This window comes from the organism of the source record quoted next, unplaced genomic scaffold, assembly GCF_019419815.1.
Source record: "Pyrus x bretschneideri cultivar Hongxiangsu unplaced genomic scaffold, Pyrus_bretschneideri_v1 Contig38, whole genome shotgun sequence".
Classification (NCBI taxonomy): Eukaryota; Viridiplantae; Streptophyta; class Magnoliopsida; order Rosales; family Rosaceae; genus Pyrus; species Pyrus x bretschneideri.
This window is the reverse complement of record NW_025999701.1, coordinates 1,694,803-1,714,721: the sequence shown is the minus strand read 5'-3', so window position 1 is coordinate 1,714,721 and position 19,919 is coordinate 1,694,803. Positions and strand designations below refer to the sequence as shown.

The 19,919-nt window shown below is 40.7% G+C and overlaps 1 protein-coding gene and 1 long non-coding RNA gene across 2 annotated transcripts; both read right to left on the bottom strand.

Annotated features, from left to right (window-relative positions):
• Window positions 1–4,415: 4,415 nt before the first annotated feature.
• Window positions 4,416–6,198, bottom strand: LOC103926743 (putative F-box protein At3g29830). The gene is made up of 3 exons (XM_009335615.2): window positions 5,296–6,198; window positions 4,814–4,990; window positions 4,416–4,712 (listed from the first exon to the last, which is right to left on the bottom strand). Exons 1-3 carry the CDS (start codon window positions 6,196–6,198, stop codon window positions 4,416–4,418), a joined length of 1,377 nt encoding a protein of 458 aa, XP_009333890.2.
• Window positions 6,199–12,856: 6,658 nt separating this feature from the next.
• Window positions 12,857–14,009, bottom strand: LOC125468460. The gene is made up of 2 exons (XR_007250852.1): window positions 13,443–14,009; window positions 12,857–13,148 (listed from the first exon to the last, which is right to left on the bottom strand). It is a non-coding gene; the product is annotated as an uncharacterized LOC125468460 (long non-coding RNA).
• Between the last annotated feature and the right edge of the window lie 5,910 nt (window positions 14,010–19,919).

Here is a 19,919-nt window from a genome sequence, read left to right as displayed (position 1 = left end):
GTTTTTTTCTTTGTCAATGAAGCTGGAGGTTTTCGAACTTGAGATCTCTTCAACTAGGCATATGTTGTCTTTAGTGATCCAAAAAAATTTGTGACAGACCTACACATGTATTAAATCGAAGCGACTAGTATTGGAAGGAAAAGTAACATTAAATTAAAACTAATCACATCTAACCCTTGTATTATCTAGCTAGGTTGATTAGTACCCAATTAATCACCTTTTGACAACAAAATTTATTGACATCTCGATAAAGAAAAAGACATGTCAGGTGTGTCCCTTGCTGTGGCTCCTAGATCAGAGCCCGACACAACCACTACAGCCCTTGGATCCAAACCCCAAGACAAACATATTTTAAAAACTGTGTGTTTTGTGAGAAATGGGAAATGATAAAACTGGAAGATATATGAGAGTCCAATCTAACTTAAACATCAAAACTAACATTTCAAATTCATCACCATTTCCATCACAAGCATCAGCTTTCAAATCTGACCTTACGGAGAGTCAATGCGTCAATACATGTACCACCCACTTGGTCCATTAGAGAAAAATGATAGGCAAAAAGAAATGGGATGGCCCAAAATCATGAGAAACCTATTCATATCCATTTCAAAACTGTTTTCCCATGACAGTACTGAATATGATGGTCAAATCTGGCTGAACAGTTTAGTAAAGTATGGTTATGTAGCAATTTAGGGTAATGGTTATGTTGGCATGCAGCTATGCACACGTTGGATGCAACTTAAGTTGTGCAGTTGATGGGATTTGTTTTTCTCTTTCTGAAATGGGAATGACTCCTCTCCGCGCCACTCCCATTCCGGGTTAGTAAACATATCGTTGGGTTCGTGGGAGTTATCTGGACTTTTGTGCGAATACCGCACGATGTGGTGAAAGACATGATAATCAGTAACGGTAATTTATCGCAAAAAAAAATGAAGTGCAGAACCCAACAATATCATCTGGAATTACTACAAGATTTATGCCAATGAGGATACAGCAAGCAAAGGCAAGAATATGCACAAAACAGAAAGCAAAAATTAAAACTCTCTGGCTGTAAATAGAAAGTGGCTATAGTCCTCTTACTGAATAATTAAAATGATGACCATCAAACCTTGATTTCTAAAGGAAAATCAATGCAAATTTAGAAACTGATTATAGTCGTCAAGATTAGTTGCTATACACAAACTGGTACATTCCTCTTATTATATACCAAGAATGTCTCTTACTTATTCCCCAACACACATTCGAAACAGTAATTCAAGTTTAATTTGAAAATAAGTAATCCAATACCCTAGCTATTAAATTCAAAAATAGCTAGACAAATTCATTAAACGTCATCACTGGGTTTCATCAATCCCTTCTCTTGAAGTTTAATTTTGTTCCGAAATAAGTGATACAATTCATCAGTTAATTATACACATGCAATTATTGCAAGCATGCAACGTAATATCATACATACCCCATCAGATATATGTTACCAATCAGTAGAATAAAAAAAAGAAAAGGAAATAATCAGAAGCTGATGACAATTACATATGTTGCACAAGTGAAATGCAGAAACTTCATGCAATCCAACTCAAGCAGGAGTTCTCATAGTAACTTAGTGATGTGGCAATTGGGTGGAAAAATATAAATAATCAAGAAACTCCAGCTAGCAGCAAGCACAATTGCAAACATGCCAAACAAGACTATGTAACCTAAAGAAGCAATAAATTTGATATCCAATCAGGAACTTTCAATCAACACAACCACCACCCCAGAAGCAGAACCAAGCAATTTATCAGTACTTACAAACTACACTCCGCCAGTACACCCTCTCATCATCAGACCGCTGTGCAGCTCCAGAGACCTCCCCAGCTACCGTGGCAACAGAGCAGTTCTATCTCAATCCCTTGCGATTCTACCACCGTGCACCCCTGAGCACCAGCATACTCCTCATCTTGCATAACCAGGGTTCTACGGCAAGCCAGAAAATTTTAATTTCTTTGATACGTAATAATTTAGCACAAACAAGTTAATAAAAATCCATGGAGGAATAATCCAACTTAATCAAAGCTGTTGAGGCATTTCGTCAAACAGGTTAGGGACAACAATTTAGCACAAACAAGTCCATGGAGGAATATACAATATACTCTATCTTCCAAGTGCTAAATTTCATAAACCCTAAATTAATTCCAAAATTTACCTGATTTGGGGGAGAATCGATGAATAGTGAGATCGAAAAAGAAATCAGCGATGTGGCAGGAAGTGAGGGATGAGAGGTGAGTCACTTGTCTGCGAGACTGAGAGAGAGAATGAGTTCGAGGAGGGTCTGAGATTTGAGGGATGAGAGGTGAGGAGGGTCTGAGATTTGAGGGATGAAAGATTTGAGTTGAGCGTCCAAACTTGGACAAAGTGAGGGATGAAAGATGAGCATCCAAACTTAGAAGGGAAATAAAATTTGAAATTTGAAAAAAAAAAAAAGCCTTTTTTTTACTATTGCACCGCCAAAACTGATTAAGTGGAGTAGGAAAAGTCGTTGACTTTGAGCGACGCACTTGCACATGCGTCGCGCAAAACAACTTTGCGCGACGCATGTGCACATGCGTCGCGCAAAGTTGGCAAAAAAAGCGGTAAAACATTCTATGTTTGGCGCCAAGATATTGCGCAACGTACAAAACGTCGCACAAACGGAGTTTGCGCGACGGTACTTTGCGCGACGAATGCTGGCGTCATGCAAAGTGTTTTGCGTGACGCACAAGTTCCTGGGTCGCGCAAAGAGGTTTTGCGCGACGCTAGAATTTCGTCGCGCAAATTACCGTCACGCAAAGGCTGTTTGTGCGACGCCTTGTCTTTTAGGTCGCGCAAACATGTTTTTCTACTAGTGTAATGAGTACCACATCTTCAGAATTGTAACCTTCCCATGGCATATAAGCTACTAATACGTTTTTTCCCAAAACGAGTTCGCCGCCAACCGTAGCAGCACCATCTACTAAAATTTGTCCCTTTTTAATACATTTACCTCGCCGAACCTGGGGTTTTTGGTGCATACAAGTATTTTTGTTGGAACGTTGATATATAGTTCACATGAAGCAGTTACAAAATTCAATAAATATTTTTTTGATGAGAATTAAAGAAAATTAGAAGAATAAAAGGTGTTTGGATGGTGAGAAAGTGCCGAGAAAATTTAAAAAGATGAGAGAAAAATGGTCGTTAGACTTCCCGGAGAGATACCATGTTCAGTTTAAGAAATAGTCAGTGCATGCCAACCTGCATTTAATTTCAAAAGTAGTGCCAATGTTCAATAATACAAATACTGTATTACTGATTTTCAATTTCAAAATAATGTAATGCTCATATTTATTTAAAAAATAATTAGTGTTCAATTTCAGAAAGTGTTCAATTTTAGAACTAGGGTCGTACTATTCATTTTCAGAAATAGTGTAATACGGTTTAGTTTAAAAAACAATGTAGTACCGTTCAATTTTGGAAATAGTGCATGATGGAGGCGTTGCGACCAACACGTCAGTTTTTAATTACTTTTTTCTATTTTATTTTTTATTATATTAAACTTTTGTCATTTTCATTAAAATTTAAGTCATTTTCATTAAAGTTTAAGCCATTTTCATTAAAGTTATAAGATGATTTTTGGTTAAAACAAACTCAACCCAAACCCTTTTCATCCCAAAAAATAAGTTCGTTTATCAACACTTAAGTAATAATTCAATCGTCAACATTCTTGACATTGAGTTTACAAAATATAGTCTAGAAATTTAGTCTCCTTGCATTATCTATATCTATATGGATAACTACATTCCCCTTAAGATGAGTTTACACTACGAGAAATTACTATTTGTCCTATGACAGTTTGGCCTGATGAACAAAATTTTGTCGTGTAAAATAACTTCATCCCCAAAAAAAAAATAATAATAAAACAAAAACAAAAAAAAGGTTGGATAAAAATGGTCAACATTTTGATTTTTTTCGGAGACTTTAGGCAACAAAAACTTTAGACAGGTAAAGTAAACTTTGCCAGGCAGATTTTAGTTTAAAGGAAAACATTGACCCGTATTATGCCACCTTTTGTCCAATGGATCAAGAGTCTTCAAAGTGTACTAAGTTCGGTTTCATCTTGGCTCGTTTTTTGTGAGCTCAAGCTTTTGGTCTTCAAATATGTATCAAAAAGAAAAAAAATCCAGTTTCCAAAAAAAAAAAAAAAGTAAAAAGAAAAAAATCCAAACACACAAAATGTTTCAAATTAGGGTTTACAAATCATCATGACACCAATTGTTGAATAAAAATGACATCACGGATTGAGCACAACTGCTCTCAAGTATAAATTGTAGTCACAATCTTTGATATTTTATTTGGGTTCACAACATATTCGAATTAAAAGCTAGCTTCGAACTTCAGTATCTATAAGACTATTATTTAAATCATTAAACAATTTCTATGGCCAGATTCTCCGATGCTTTTCTAAAACCGTACACTTGTTCAGCTATACTTCGAAAAGTTTCTGGGCCGCGGTTATTGCTTTCTTCACTTGAGGTGATCACAGTGAGCTTCTCCATCACACGAGCATGGTTGACAAGATAAAGCATTATATAGACTTCATTTGGCGTCCCCTTGAAGCCCTTGATCTCAACTTTCCTCAAAGTTTGAGTTATGCACCGGAAAATTATCGCACTGCTCCTCCACAAATCCTCAAACTTATCCTCGAATGGGGGTCTATATTCCTGAAGAGATGGATGCAACAAACATAAGAATTACACAGTATTAGTTAGTGTTAAGCAGTTAATTAGAAGGATTCGTTAGTAATTAGTCAACGAGTACTCACATTGCATATTCTGCGTGATCGGTCTATGTCGATTGTAAGAGTCTCCAAGCGAGGACAACTATTCAAGAAAAACCGGATGCCACCTTGTTCATAGTTGTGCATGGCAGTTCTTAAGGTCAAGTGTGTAACATTCAACCTTGGTTCCATACCAGTTGGTTCCTCTCCCATGGGAATAACCTGCAAAATCCACAAATTAACTATAAAACCAACCTTTAATTAATTAGGAGAGAAGCATACTCACGGTTAAAGAAAAAAGATTTCATATTTATAGCCTTAAGTCATAATGTTATTTTGGGACACTCTTTTCTCCTTGGACCAAGTTGCAATCTTACAAAAATTTAATCAAATTCCACACAAACGCAAATATAACTTATTTAGATAAATGATGAACACTATATAGCTTTTTCCTATTTAGGGTTTAGGGTTATCACCATATATTATACAGATGTAAAATTAAAAAGTTGAAGAGTGAAATGAAGTACCTGAAGCATGTAAGTGCAAACGGTCAAAGCCCTCGTAGGGCAAATTCCATTGAGTGATTGATAGAGAGAATCTCCCAACGATTCGTCACATTCAAACTCAGGTCCAAAATCAAGGTCTGCCTCCTCCAAGCTAGTTCCATTCACAGTAAATAAAACCACAGTGCCACAATACTTCATATATTTGAGATTTGGAGCCCCGATTTCAAAGGACGGATCCAGAAAATGGCACTTTTCAACAAGCAAACTTGACAACTTCAAGTCCTTCCCACAAACAGAAAGGCTGTCCATGTCCCAGCAACTCTTCACGCTCAAACTCTCGAGACACGCACAGTTGGCCAGCAAAGCCTTGACAGTAGAAACTTTGAGTTCGATCCAACCCAACGAAATGCTCTTCAGCAACCCGAAATTCTTGAATCCGAAAACGTCAAATTTGCAAGAAAAGAGAGTCACAGATTCAAGAACTTGATGGTTGTAAAAGGACTGAGGCAAATCGAACATTGGATGTGCCAGGCCATCAAGGTCGTTTTCATCCCATGTGGGGTCGGAGAAATCAAGCTTCAGGTGTTTGACTTTGCGGTCGACAGAAAATGTGATGCATTTTTCCACCATTTCTTGGAAGTCTCCCGGCTGAGAAAATGTGAGGGACATTTTGTCTATGATGGGACTTTTGTTGTTTGCAACAAATTGTTGGACGAAATCGATGAAGATTTGTGGTTGGAGTTGGACATCTCCGTTAGAATCACGGTTGGCGAAGTAAAGGTGGTTGAAGTCGAGGTTTCGGGTTGACTGCCATTGGTGGTGCCAATGCTTGGACAAGGTGGAGGTTTTTGCCGCTTCTTTGAAGGGCACGAAGGAGAGTATGTCTGAGAGGATGTGATTAGGGAGGTTTGAGAGGCGGTCCATGGTTGTGTTTTTGGCTTTTAGGGTGGCGGGATTGAACTGAAAAAAGTTGGAAGGGACTGGGATGATCTTATAGGAGAGGATCGTTTGAGGCACCGATTCGAGGTTGGCTCAAGTTGTGTGCCTGTTTGATGCTGGGAGACGACGGAGGAGGGGGTGTTATATGGAGACAGGAGACACCGTGAGTTGGGTTCAATGGCGTGTGTAACGTGTTGTCTAGGTGATTTGTATGTTGAAAAAAACGAAGTAATTGGAGGAAGATTAGGAAACGTTCAATAATAATAGAAACTAATCCAAGTTTATATGACAAGTTCTTTATATTCATAACGGCTGTCACAAAAATAACTATTATTTTGAATTTGGAATGATAACGAATTTAACGGTCTTTCGCGCTAAAACAATTAGATAAACATGTGAAATTCATCATACATTAGTCTATATTATCACATGCTTGCATCAATGAAATATGGACAGTGATTTTTTTTTTATTTTTTATTTCTTGCTATAATTGAGAGAGAGATTCAAATTTGGGACATCGGTTGCTAGAGTGAGTGCTTTTAATCATCTTTGCTACAAAATTCCTGTGACTGTGCATTTTAATTTAAATCGTGCATGTTGTCTAAATGATGATTTTTTATTAAATTTTAAAATAAAATAAGAAGCTAGTTTTCGCTAAATGGCAAATGCAAAGCAAAAAAAATTTGGAGACCTTTTTCATTTGGACAGCATAAACTTGGAGACTACGAGTTGGACAGACAAAGGAGGAATGTTAGCCAAATTTCCCATCCTATCATGTAGTCTCATGATTAGGAGTGTTCATTTTTAAGTTACACTAAAAATCCATCTTCACAATCAACCAAATCAAAATTCGTTTAGCCAAAACATTTTAGTTAAACACTAAAATTTAACAGCATTAATTAAATGACTCAACACAATTCGTTGATTTTTGGAAGAGCAACAAAGTGGACTGCAATGGATACCGGATTGTTAGGCTAGTAATTTTGACATCGACCTAATTATTATTTTTCTTTATTAAAGGGAATCAACTGATGGTTTTGCCATGGCAGTCCACACTTCCGACGGCTGGGAAAGCTCAAAGAGACATTTAAGCTTTTTCTGGGTACCATCGTGTGATTCACCAGTGTAAAAAATCGAACACAGAACCTACCGTAGTGAAATACAGGCCTAAAATTCGTCTCCAACAACTAAACCACCCCTTAATGGTTGACATCGATCTAATTTTGGTAAATATATAATAAAATAGGTTTATCAAACTTGGAAAATATGCAGACGTGGGTTTAATCAAACTATGGAGCGTATTAATTATTTAATTTAGTGTAATATTTTATCGCTTGTTGAAAAAACCTTTGGAAAATATTGGTCGATAGACCTCAGACCGTTAATTCATTTAAACAGAATCCAACACCTAGATCAATCTGTCCCTGCTCTTAATTTCTCCCCCTCATTTTCTTCTAGAAAATCTAAATCCCAACTCATTAACTTCTCAAAAAATAAAATAAAATCCCAACTCATTAATTTATATAGAGAAATTGGAGTAATGGTGTCTAAAGTTTAAGTCAATTGAAGCTTTGGTACTTAAATTTAAAAGAGAAGATATTGGCTCCTTAAGGTTGAGAAGAACTTCGTCCTCAAAATACTTTATGGATTTTTCACAGAACTTCGTGCTTATGATCGAAATTGTTCATATTATAAGTAACTTTGTAAAGGTCATCTCTATAAAATAAAATAAAACCAGTTAAAACTAAAATCTTTTAGTCAATCAATTGTAACAAATAGATAAACAGTTCAAAATGCTTTTAAAACAACATCAACTTGACATACTCTAATGTTGGCTCAATCACAAATTGGTACGATTTAGAATTGGAGCTACATTGATCTAGATTAAAACGCTTTCAATAAGAAGACTACTAGACCCTTTGATCTTTAAATTTTTTTTTTTTTTTTTTTATGGAAACCCCTTATCTAAATTTTCATAATTAGGCCGCATTTAGTACGCGAAAATGAACTCACAGCAAATGATTTCCCATGTCTCTTCCTCGGGGAAGGAAAATGCAAAATTTCTTTCCTCGGTTGGTTACGATGAAAAATTAGGTAGAAAAGTACTACTTTTTGCGGATATAATTAGCATTCGTTAATGTTAATAGGATATATTTGTCATAAAAAGAAAAAAAATGGGACAATTAATGCCTTTTTATCCTCAAAGAAAGTGAATAGCAAAAGTAAATTGTAACAATAATCTTTCAACTTTAATCAAATTGTAACAATAGTTTCTCAACTAAAAATGCATTACCATTGATTCCTTGACTCATCTAAATGTGTAGCTATGGTCTTTTTCGTCAACTTTGTTAGAATTTTGTCAAAATAAGTTATATTGGAATGACCATGTAAACACGAGAAATTCCTGAAACAAGCGACAAGAATACGTGTACAAAATATATTTTTGTATTAATGATTTTGGGGTTACAATCTCTTTGTAATTTGGTCCTCTGATTCTATCTTCGAAGGGTGTAGGTTTGTGGATGAATTGTTGATCCAAAGGGCCGTTGGGGCTTGATCTTTAGGATGAACGGATGATGAATGATGAACACTTTCCTCAAGGACCGTCGGGGCTTGATCTTGAGTTGGTGGAAGTTCTTCAAGGGCCGTTGGGGCTTGATCTTTAAGGTGAACGGATGAGCGGATCTTCAAGGGCTTTTGGGCTTAATCTTGAAGAACGATTGGATGTGTGGATTTGTTGAGGTTGTTGATCCAAAGGGGCCGTTGGGGCTTGATCTTAGGATGAACGGATGATGAGCGATGAACACTTTCTTCAAGGGGCCGTCGAGGCTTGATCTTGAGTTGGTGGAAGTTCTTCAAGGGCTGTTGGGGCTTGATCTTGAAGGATGAACGGATGATGAACGATGAACACTTTCTTCAAGGGGCCGTCGGGGCTTGATCTTGAGTTGGTGGAAGTTCTTCAAGGGCGTTGGGGCTTGATCTTGAAGGATGAACGGATGATGAACGATGAACACTTTCTTCAAGGGGCCATCGGGGCTTGATCTTGAGTTGGTGGAAGTTCTTCAAGGGCCGTTGGGGCTTGATCTTGAAGGTTGATGGATGATGAACGATGAACGAAGAGTGCTTTCTTGATCCTTCGGGATTTGCTTGAGAGCTTTAGAGTTTCAAGGCTTCTTCCTTTCTTCCTTTCTTTCTTCCTTCTTTTTTCCTTCTTTCTTCTTTCCTTCCTTCAAAATGAATGCCTTGGCCTCCTATTTATAGAATTCCAAAACTTGATTTTTGGATTTAAATAATCAGATGAAATAAATCATTTCTGCCAGGTATTGACACGTGTCCTATTTGATGACTTTTCCAATTTATTTCGATTTTTCGTTGAGTCACACGCTACATGTAAAATTTATGTGATACGTGAGCGTTGAAATTTTAATTTTTGGTCAACATTTATTTCACCGAAATTTTGATGTCTACAAATGCCCCTACTTCAAGGCGTGTCGTAGACATGTGCTTGTCACGTGTAGAAGATGCGTTTTGAAGTCCCTTAATGTAGATGTCAACCCAAGGGCCGTCGAGGCTTGATCTTGAATTGAGCTGGAGATTTCTTCAAGGGTCATCGAGGCTTGATCTTAAGTTAGACTGGAAGATTTTCTGGTTTCCTCCAATCGTTGATTTTCCGCAGGCTTAATCTTGAACTGGGCTGGAAGATTCTTTTGGTCTCCTCCGAAGGTCTGAACTTACTCCTTTTATCTGGAGTTGAATTTGATTCAAGGGTGGTGAACACTTGATTTTGAATCGGACTTGTGATTTCTTCAAGGGCCATCGAGGCTTGATCTTGAACTGGGCTGGAGGATTCTTTTGGTCTCCCCCTATCGTTGATTTTCCTTTGTGCTACTCTTAAACTGGGCAGCAGGATTCTTTTGGTCTTCCCCGAAGGTCTGAGCTTACTCTTTTTTTTCTGTTTCTTTGTTCAATCTCTCCAATTCGTATTGAAGAGGGTTAGAGGATAGCTCAGCATATGCAGTTGTAGCTTGTCTCCACATGCTTCAATGCATCATTTTCACTTGCCTTACTTGCTCCCCTTTGCAGAAGTGGTATTTCCTTATGCAGGTTTAGCATCTTCTCTTGTACTATTTGTTCCTGATGCAGGAGTTGAATGCAAATCTTGCATTTGAATGGACCATCACTTCTTGGTGGCAGCGCAAGTTTGAGTGGAGGTTCCGACATATTGTTTTCTCTGTCCTTGTCCTGGCAGATGAGAACAAGGGCAAAGGAAAAGATAGGGGAAAAGCATGATATGAGATACCTTTGCTTTCGCCCTTGATGATATGAGATACTTTTGCCTTGGTGTCATTTGTTTGCAAGGGTATTCCCAGAGAGGAAGAAAACTGAGCATTTTGAGATGCTTTGCTGGGAGTGTACTCTCGGAGGTGAGGAAGAGTTGGGCATTTTTTTTCTTGTTTGCAGGTTTGTCTTGCCATAAAAGATGAAGGTCGACATATATAGGGATTTCCCAATAGCAAGTGGTGGTACTGTTCTTTTACCTTTGTCGACAAACGTTTTGATCCCGCAAATCCGGCTTTGTGAAATAGTGACGACTCTTCGATCTTTGAATACGCCTCTTTGATTTCTGAACGACGTCTCTTCGATTTCTGAACGAGCGTCTCTTTTGACAAAGTGGCACGCGTTTTCTGAAAAGCAGAGAAAGCGTCGCCGAATTTTGAGCTTGTCAGCTAAAGATGTGTAGCTGCGATGATGACCTCCACGTGATCTTTTGACAAAGTGGCACCCGTGCTCTGAAAAGCCGCGAAAGCGTCGCCAGCCTCCACGTGTTTTCAACTTTATCGGAGATCTTTTGACAAAGTTGAACGCGTTTTCTGGAAAGCCGAGAAAGCGTCGCCTAACTTACGCCGGAAAATCCAGCTTTTGAGATTTGCAGAGCAATGTCTCTTCACTTTTGAATAAGCGGCCCTTCGATTTCTGAACCAACGCCTCTTTGATTTCTGAGCAAGCGCCTCTTTTATAGAGGTATTGATTACCTGTAACATGCATACTTTGAAGGTTGCTCATTCCTGAAAATCATCTCCGGCCTTTTGAGTTTTAACTCCATCCACCCATCTCTTTTAACACCTTTGAAAAATGGCTAACCCATCGAACCTTAGCTTAGAATTGAGTCTCAGCAGTGATCCGGTTGCGCCGCTTCAAGGTAATGTATGGTGTCCTTCTTTCTTATCTTCTAACGGTCCTCTTACAGGTGAAGACTCCGTGATGCAGGACGCCACAACAGCTACAATAGTAGCTAGGAACCTCCTTACTCCAAAAGATAGTAGGCTGCTGTCAGGACGGTCCGATGAGTTGGCCGTTCAAGAGTCCCTCGCTCTTAGTGTTCAGTGTGCGGGCTCTGTGTCCAACATAGGCCAACGCCTGCTTGCTCGGTCCCGTCAAGTGGAATCATTGATGGCAGAGGTGGAAGATCTTAAGCAGGAGATTAAACAACTTAAGTACGAGAATAGAAGTTTGCATGTGCTTGCAAATAACTATTCGTCGGGCATGAAGAGGAAGCTTGACGAGATGCAAGAATCTCAAGGTCGCATTCAAAGTGACCGTCAAAGGCTTGCGTCTTTCTTCCAGAGGCACATTTTTCCGGCGTCATCAAGCGTTCCACCAAGTGTTGGGGCCTCGAATGATCTATCTTCGGTGCTTCCCGCTCCTGGAGTTTGGCCGAGTAGTGGGGCTTCACGTGAATAACCTTTGTGAAGGCTCCATTTTTCTCTTTCTTTGTTAGACACTTTTTTTTTTTTTTTTTTTTTCGCACTTGTAATTTTTCGAAAATCAATGAACATACTTCGTTTTATTTAGTGTATTGTGCTAAATACAGAGAAAACATGTACATCACCAAGATATTTTTTTTTTTTTTTTTTCCGGTGGCACAGATCCACCATAGTTTTTTTTTTTTTTTTTTTTTTTTTAACTTTCATCATTACTTCCCAACATCATCATTTCATTTTACTTTATTTTATTATTTTTTATTATTTTATTATTTTATATATTTTTTTATTATTATTCTTTTTTCTTCTTTCGGTGGATTGATCCACCAGAGTTGCTTTTTATTTTTATATTTTTTTTATTTTTTTATTTTTTTATTTTTTTATTCTTTACTTTCATCATTACTTCCCAACATCATCATTTCATTTTACTTTATTTTATTATTTCTTGTTCTACATTGTCGTTTTTTTTTCTATATAAAGGACCTCTGGTGATGAAGAAGGAAGAGGCTGTGGGTGAAAACCCAGGCCAAGTCCGAGAGAGAGAATGCGGAGGATCTTTGGGTGTGAGTTGACAAACTTTGATTTTGTCAAGCACATTCAAAGGCAGCAGCAGAGGCAAACAGACGGATGAGATCTTTGGGTGTGAGTTGACAGACTTTGATTTTGTCAAGCACATTCAAAGGCAGCAGCAGAGGCAAGCAGACGGATGAGATCTTTGGGTGTGAGTTGACAAACTTTGATTTTGTTGATCACATTCAGAGGCAGCAGCAGAGGCCAGCAGACGGATGAGATCTTTGGGTGTGAGTTGACAAACTTTGATTTTGTTGATCACATTCAAAGGCAGCAGCCACGGTGGAGGTGCAGAAATAGTCAGATCTTGAGGCAGAGTGTAAGGCGTCGAGTTTGAAGACCGGCTAGTCGTTTGACAGCGGTCAATGAAGCTCTTCGTTGATTTTGATCATGGTGGCCAGAATGACGAGCTCGAGGTAGTGCAAGGTGTCAAACCTGAAGTGGAGGAACTGCTGCATTGTCCCTGGGGAGGTTAACACTGGCGGTAGTGATTGCTGCAGTAGCCGTGTCTTCTGATGGCTGCGATGGTGGAACTTTCACCTTTTTCTTTGCTTTTGTGAAAATAAGAAAAGCCAAGTCTTCTTTCTCTTCCTCTGCAAAAAGCTGAAGCAATACCAAGACAAAGAACAAATTATAAATAATAAATTTATACCTAGTACTTTTGCTTGCTTTGCCGTGAACCCCCCTTTTACCGTGTTTCGATTTTTTTTTTTTTTTTTTTTTTTTCCGAGTAGAGAATATGTATATTTTTTCTAATACATAGTAACATATGTATTTTTTTTTTTTTTTGGAGTAGAGAATATATATATATATATATATATATATATATTTTTTTTTTTTTTTAATACATAGTAACATATGTATTTTTTTTTTTTTTTTTTTTTTTACAGGTCTTACTGCATTCACAAATTTCCTTGCTGCCTTTTGACGGATTACCCATGTTCACAATTGGTGGCAGCTTCTTGTGAATTTGGAATTGGTGACGGAGTGAGCAAGATGTGGGTGCAACTGTACTCTTTGCCTGGTGCTTGTTGCAGTGCGCCACTTTTTACCATGTGGTGTTGTGCAAAAGACTGCAGCGGGATTTTGCTGTGTAATGCCTTTTGGTCACGGTTTTCCCTCGGCGGTGACTTTGTTGTGCACATTGACCTTACTGCTTGTCGTGGGCTCTTTACCACTGCTACTTGAAGCTTGTCCCAAAGTGTCACTTTTATCGTGTGTGGTTGTGCAAAAGACTGCAGCGAGTTTATGCTGTGTAGTGTCTTTTGGTCACAACTTTCCTCGGTGGTGACGTTGGTGTGATGCTCACCCTTGTAATACGGCTTTGTAACCAAATCATTCCTTTAAAGAAATAAAGTATTCATAGTTTGAATTCGCTTTTTTTCTTCAAAGTGTTTGTGTTTTTGTTGGTGATGTGACTGTACTTGAAGTTTTGAAGTTTCAAGTTGCCTACGTACCCTTGGTTGAGGAGGGATCAAGTCATGACGTAGTTCAAATGGGTGATGGTTTTGATGATGATTTTGCCGTACACAGTTTATGCTCTTGCGGCCCAGGAGCGTGGTGCGTTTGCTTTAGGGGTAGTAGCGCTTCAAAAATCTGCCGTTGATGGGGCTGATCCTTAACCCGTCTTCTGCCATGATTAAGTAGGCGCCATTGGTGTAGATTTCTTGTATCACGTAGGGTCCATCCCACTTTGATGTGAACTTGCTTTTTGTCTTATGAGTTGTAATGATAGGCCTACGCAACGCCAGCACGAGATCTCCGGCTTAGAAAGACCTTGGGCGGATTTTCTTGTTGAATGCCTTGGATAACCGTGCTTGGTAGCATTCCAAGTGTTGTTGAGCTTCGAGCCTTCTCTCATCCAGCGCTTCCAACTCCTGAAGGCGCAACTTTGCATTTTCTTCATCAGTCAAGCCTTCTTGTATAGCCATCCTTAGTGAGGGGATTTGACTTTCGAGCGGTAGAACAGCTTCTACGCCATATACAAGAGAATAAGGTGTAGCTCGGGTAGAAGTCCTATGTGTAGTCCTATATGCCCAAAGTGCTTCACTTATTCTTTCATGCCAGTCTCTCTTTGTTCGGCCGATTACCTTTTTCAGGAGGTTGCACAACGTCTTGTTGAATGCCTCTGCCAGGCCGTTGGCCGGAGCATGATACATGGAAGACTTGTGCTGCTTGAACTTGTATTTGTCGCAAAGCTCGTCCACGAGTCGGTTGGAGAACTGCTTTCCGTTGTCAGTGATAATGTAGCGAGGCACCCCATATCGGTGGATGATATGCTCCTTGATGAAACGAACAACAGTTTCCTTTTTTACTTCCCTTAAAGGTATGGCTTCAGCCCACTTGGAGAAGTAATCTGTTGCAGCTAGGATGTAAGCTTCCCCTGCAGATGACTTTGGCGTAATTGGTCCTACAACGTCCAATCCCCATGCGTCGAACGGCCATGAAGCAACTGTAGGGTGTAATGGTTCAGGCGGTTGATGTATGAAGTTGGCGTGGAACTGGCAGGCTTGGCACCTTTTGGCGTGTTCCAGGCAGTCCTTCACCATACTTGGCCAGTAGTAACCCATTCTTTTAAGCCGGAAATGTAGCTTTGGTCCAGACTGATGTGCCCCACACACACCTGAATGTGCTTCTTCCATGGCTTGGTTAACTTCTTCCTCACCTAGGCATCTCAGGAGTACTCCTTCAAAAGAGCGTCGGTAGAGTGTTCCTTTGTAGTAAAGGAAGCGAGGTGCTCGTCGACGTATTTCGGAACGATGTCTAAGATCATCTGGAAGCTTTCCGTGCTCTAAGTAGTCGATCAGCGGCTGTCTCCACTCTTCAGCATCGACTGAAAGTACTGAGATGACATTTGTATCATCTAGTGACATTTCATTAACGAGCGGAATCACCCACCTTTGGCAAACTGGCACGTCTGCTACTTCATCTTTTCCTAGTGTCATACTCGAGGCTAGATTGGCGAGAGCGTCTGCCATTTGATTTTCCTTTCTTGGCACATGTTCCAGCGTCACAGCTTCGAACTTTCGTAGCAGTTGGGTCGCTAGCCGGAAGTATGGGACGAGATCATCTTTCCTCACCTCATATTCAGTTAAGAGTTGATTGATTATGAGCTTGGAATCGCCATACACCTCAAGAGCTGTGATTTCCATGTTGATCGCCATTTGGAGCCCGATTATCAATGCTTGGTACTCAGCAACATTGTTGGAGCATAGCTCATTCAGTTGGAAGGAGTAAGGTAGTATTTGCCTTTGTGGCGTCATGAATACTACTCCTGCCCCCGCTCCGTCTGCTCGTGCGGATCCATCGAAGAACATCGTCCATGTCGGAAAAATATTGATGTAGAACACCTCTTCATCAGGCAAGTCGTCTGAGATTTTCCAATCAGCCGGGATTGGATGATCGGCAAGGAAGTCTGCTAGCGCTTGTCCCTTGACAGCTTTAGCTGAGACGTAGATGATCTCATATTGATTAAGAAGCAAAGCCCATTTAGCGAGTTGCTCCATCAAGACTGGCTTAGACATAACGTATTTGACAGGGTCGGCTTTAGCAACCAAGTGGATAGTGTAAGCATGCATGTAATGTCTGAGTTTCTGAATGGCAAACACCAAAGCGAGGCACATCTTTTCTATTGGGGAATAGTTCAACTCAGCGCCGGTGAGAGTCCGACTGAGGTAGTAAAGTGCTCCTTCTTTTTGGGATTCATTCTCTTGTGCCAAGAGTGCTCCGATTGAATTTTCCTGAGCAGCAATATACAATATGAGTGGTTTCCCGGGCACAGGTGCCCCCAGGACAGGTGGACTTGACAAATATTTCTTTATGCTTTCAAAAGCATTATGGCACGCTTTGTCCCATACGAATGGGACATCTTTCTTCATAAGGCGACTGAACGGTTGACAACGCCCTGCGAGGTTGGAGATGAAGCGTCTAATGAAGGCTAGCCGTCCTTGTAGACTTTTCAGCTCGTGCAGGTTTCTTGGCTCGGGCATGCTTTGAATGGCCTTGATCTTTGATTGGTCTACTTCAATACCACGGTGCTTGACGATGAATCCGAGGAATTTTCCAGAGGTGACGCCAAACGCACACTTTAACGGGTTCATCTTGAGGTTGTATTTTCGCAGCCTTTTGAACACTATTCGCAGATCCTTCAAGTGGTTTGATCTTTTCTTCGTCTTAACCACCACATCATCTACGTAACATTCTACGTTTTTGTGTAGCATGTCATTGAAGATTTTCTGCATTGCGCGTTGATACGTAGCTCCAGCGTTCTTTAGACCAAAGGGCATCACCTTGTAGCAGTAAATACCTTTTGGAGTACGAAAGGCTGTTAGTTCCTCGTCTTCGAGGGCCATGCGAATTTGATTGTACCCAGAAGAGCCATCCATGAATGATAATGCCTCATGGCCAGTGGTTGCATCCACCATGATTTCAATGATTGGCAAGGGGAAGTCGTCATTTGGGCAAGCATCGTTGAGGTCCCGGAAGTCTACGCAAACACGTATTTGTCCTGATTTCTTAAGGACAATGACGATGTTGGAGATCCACTTGGGGTATTGCACTTCTCGAATAAAGCCTGCTTCGATTAGCTTGTCGATCTCGACCTCGATTTGTGGGATAAGCTCAGATCGATAGCGTCTTTGAGTTTGCTTTATCGGTCGTGTTTCAGGCTTGACCGCAAGATGATGAACAGCGATGATAGGGTCCAGGCCGGGCATTTCTTTGTAGGTCCAAGCAAAGACGTCTTTGTACTCTAACAACAGCTGATAATACTCCTCTATCTCATCTGTACTTAATAATGCACTTACGAAGATAGGCTTTGGTTCCTTGCTTGTACCTAAGTTGAGTTCCTTGAGATCATCGACCGTGGCTTGCCCCCCGTCTTCGAGCTGTGGTGGTGCAGCAGTGACATCTTCCTCGGGGATTTCGTTTTCTTTACCTTCTTGAACCGTGATGTGGAAAACATCTTGGATCTCCTCTTCAGTGCTGTCTTCTTGAGCTTGTTGGCATAAGGATTGTCTGGTGTGGATGATAGTACGCCTTCTCACTTTCAGTGGTCCCTTTGTGTCGACCTCCAAGATTGCTTGGCGCTTCATCCTTGAAGGAATCAAGCTTCGAACGTCATCTTTTTCTCCTAACCCATCGAGCTTTTCTTCCTTTGGTGTTGTCTTCCTCTTTCCAAAAGGCTTCTCATTATCTTCAAATTTTTCTGAAGCTGATCGTCGCAGAGGAGAGATAACTGTGCTGCTTTGTTTCTTAAGCTTTAACAACCGTTCAAAAACAGAGTTTTGGGATGTTGGCGCGTTAAGCCTCTTGAAGATAGAGGTTTGGTCTTGACCACCAATGCGATTAAACACTGACGTTCTGGAGCTTGAATGGCTCATCCTATCGAAGACCGACGTCCGAGGGGAGGGTTTAGGCTCTTCTTGGTCTTGTTCAATGCTCACGCTGATGTGTTGAGCGCTAGTGTTTTTCGCTTTGTTTGAAATCATCACAGGTGCATTTGGTGTGAAACCAAGTCCGGCTTTGTTGTTGTCAACTCCGTAACCATGCTCCTTCAACTTCTTTTGAGTTTTGGTAAGGTTACGTTCTTCGTCATTGACGGTGTTTGAAACCTTCTTTCCAGCCACCGCAAAAGAAGCGAAGTCATACCCGGCCTTTGACATGAGTTTGTAGGCGTTAGGGTCGAAACCTTCCTCGGTCCTTTTGGTTGGAAGAAAGCTTGATTCCACCTTCTTTGGTAGAGCTTTTATGAAGCCTTGTGGTAGTCTTGCGACCTTAGCACCCCCTAGCTGTGTCAAAGGCAAAATTGCATTTGTCTTGAGCAACTTCACATTATCCGTGTGCCACTGTGTGTCGACTTTTCTTGTTTCAGTTTCGAATGGAGATTGACCATTCTTTCTTCTTGACATCGGGATATATCGAAATATGGGTGCGTTCGGTCCTTCTGACGGCGTCCTACTCCCTTTGGTTGTTGCAGGTTTAGCAAACTCGTCATCGTATTTGCTTGAAGATGGCACAGTCTGCTCTTTTTGCATTTTAGGGATGACTTGCCACTCCTGCTTTGTAGGTGCTGCTTTGCTCGTGGATCTGATATCTTCCGGCAGGGCTTCAGGTACCATGTCTTCATCCATGTAGAACTTGGCGTCTGCAAAGTGTGATTCGGCTTCGGTGAATGGCTTGGTATCACCTTGGATCACCTTCACCCCTTCTCGGTAAAATTTTAGGCATTGGTGAAGGGTGGACGACACTACCCCATTTGCGTGGATCCAAGGTCTTCCTAAGAGCAAGCTGTAGGAAGTTCTTGCATCAATCACGTGGAATATCGTGCTTGATTTGAGCTCACCAATGGTCATCTCTACTCGGATCATGCCCATCGCCTTTTGTCCTCCTTGGTTAAAACCCTGGATCAGCAGACGGCTCAGGGATAGTTCATTCACCTTGATGCCGATTATGGTCATTGTTGATTTTGGCATGATGTTTATGGCCGACCCACCATCCACAAGCATGCGGTTGACTTTGTATTCCCTTACGTACCCTGAGACGAAGAGAGGACGGTTGTGAGGCTTTGATCCCAGCAGTAGGTCTTCGTCAGTGAAGTTAATTGTGTCATGGGTGGCACAACATGTGGCACATTCATGTGGCTGAAGCTTCAAGCCTTCGTCGTTACTTTCTCGCACTTCGTGGTGGTCGGGACCTGCCAGGACTGCTGCTAGTGCTCTTCGTATCCTTTTTGGCAATGGTAGCGCTTCCTCGATGCTAAAGTGTGTTGGCAGACCTTCTTCAGGTGTGAGGGTCTTTTCTACCTCAGTGGCGATAGCTTTGCCTTTTGAGGGCTCTTCTATTTCTACTTCAACCATGTGACAGGCCACGGTAGTGCACTGTTGGAAAAAGTCATTCGGGAAGTACTCACGCAAGGAAACGGGAATGCGTGGCTTCTGCTCCATAGGTTCCCTAGCATATGTTGTTTTATTATGCTTTATGCTTCTTTTAGGCTTCGCATTGTTGCGGCCGTGGTGATTTCTTCTTTGTTCCACATTTGGTTGTATGACTCGTGGTCTTGGTTTCCTTGTCTTTTTGTAGGTTACCAATATCCATCCTTCTTCATTATCAACATGTGCATCTTGGTCGCTTCTCTCCAGTGATGGTTGTGTAGGGGGTGCCGTGCAACTTGAGCATTCACGGGAACGGTCAGGTGTCGTTTGGAGAGGCACAGGATTAAACGATCCAAACGCAATTGTAGTGGTATGCGTTGCGGCCGTTTCCTCAAGATCGAGCTCAATTTGCCCTTGTTGCGCTAGCTTCATGATGAGTTCTTTAAGAACGAAGCACTTGCCAACAGGATGGCTTACAATACGATGGTACTTGCAGTACCTA

Bases quoted from the DNA above. Each gene is read 5' to 3' on its own strand.
- LOC103926743 (XM_009335615.2), bottom strand. From the start codon at position 6,198: ATGGACCGCCTCTCAAACCTCCCTAATCACATCCTCTCAGACATACTC. The intron at 4,991-5,295 runs GTACTTCATTTC...TGGATTTTGCAG, and splicing joins TTTGCACTTACATGCTTCAG to GTTATTCCCATGGGAGAGGA. The intron at 4,713-4,813 runs GTGAGTACTCGT...CCATCTCTTCAG, and splicing joins GATCACGCAGAATATGCAAT to GAATATAGACCCCCATTCGA.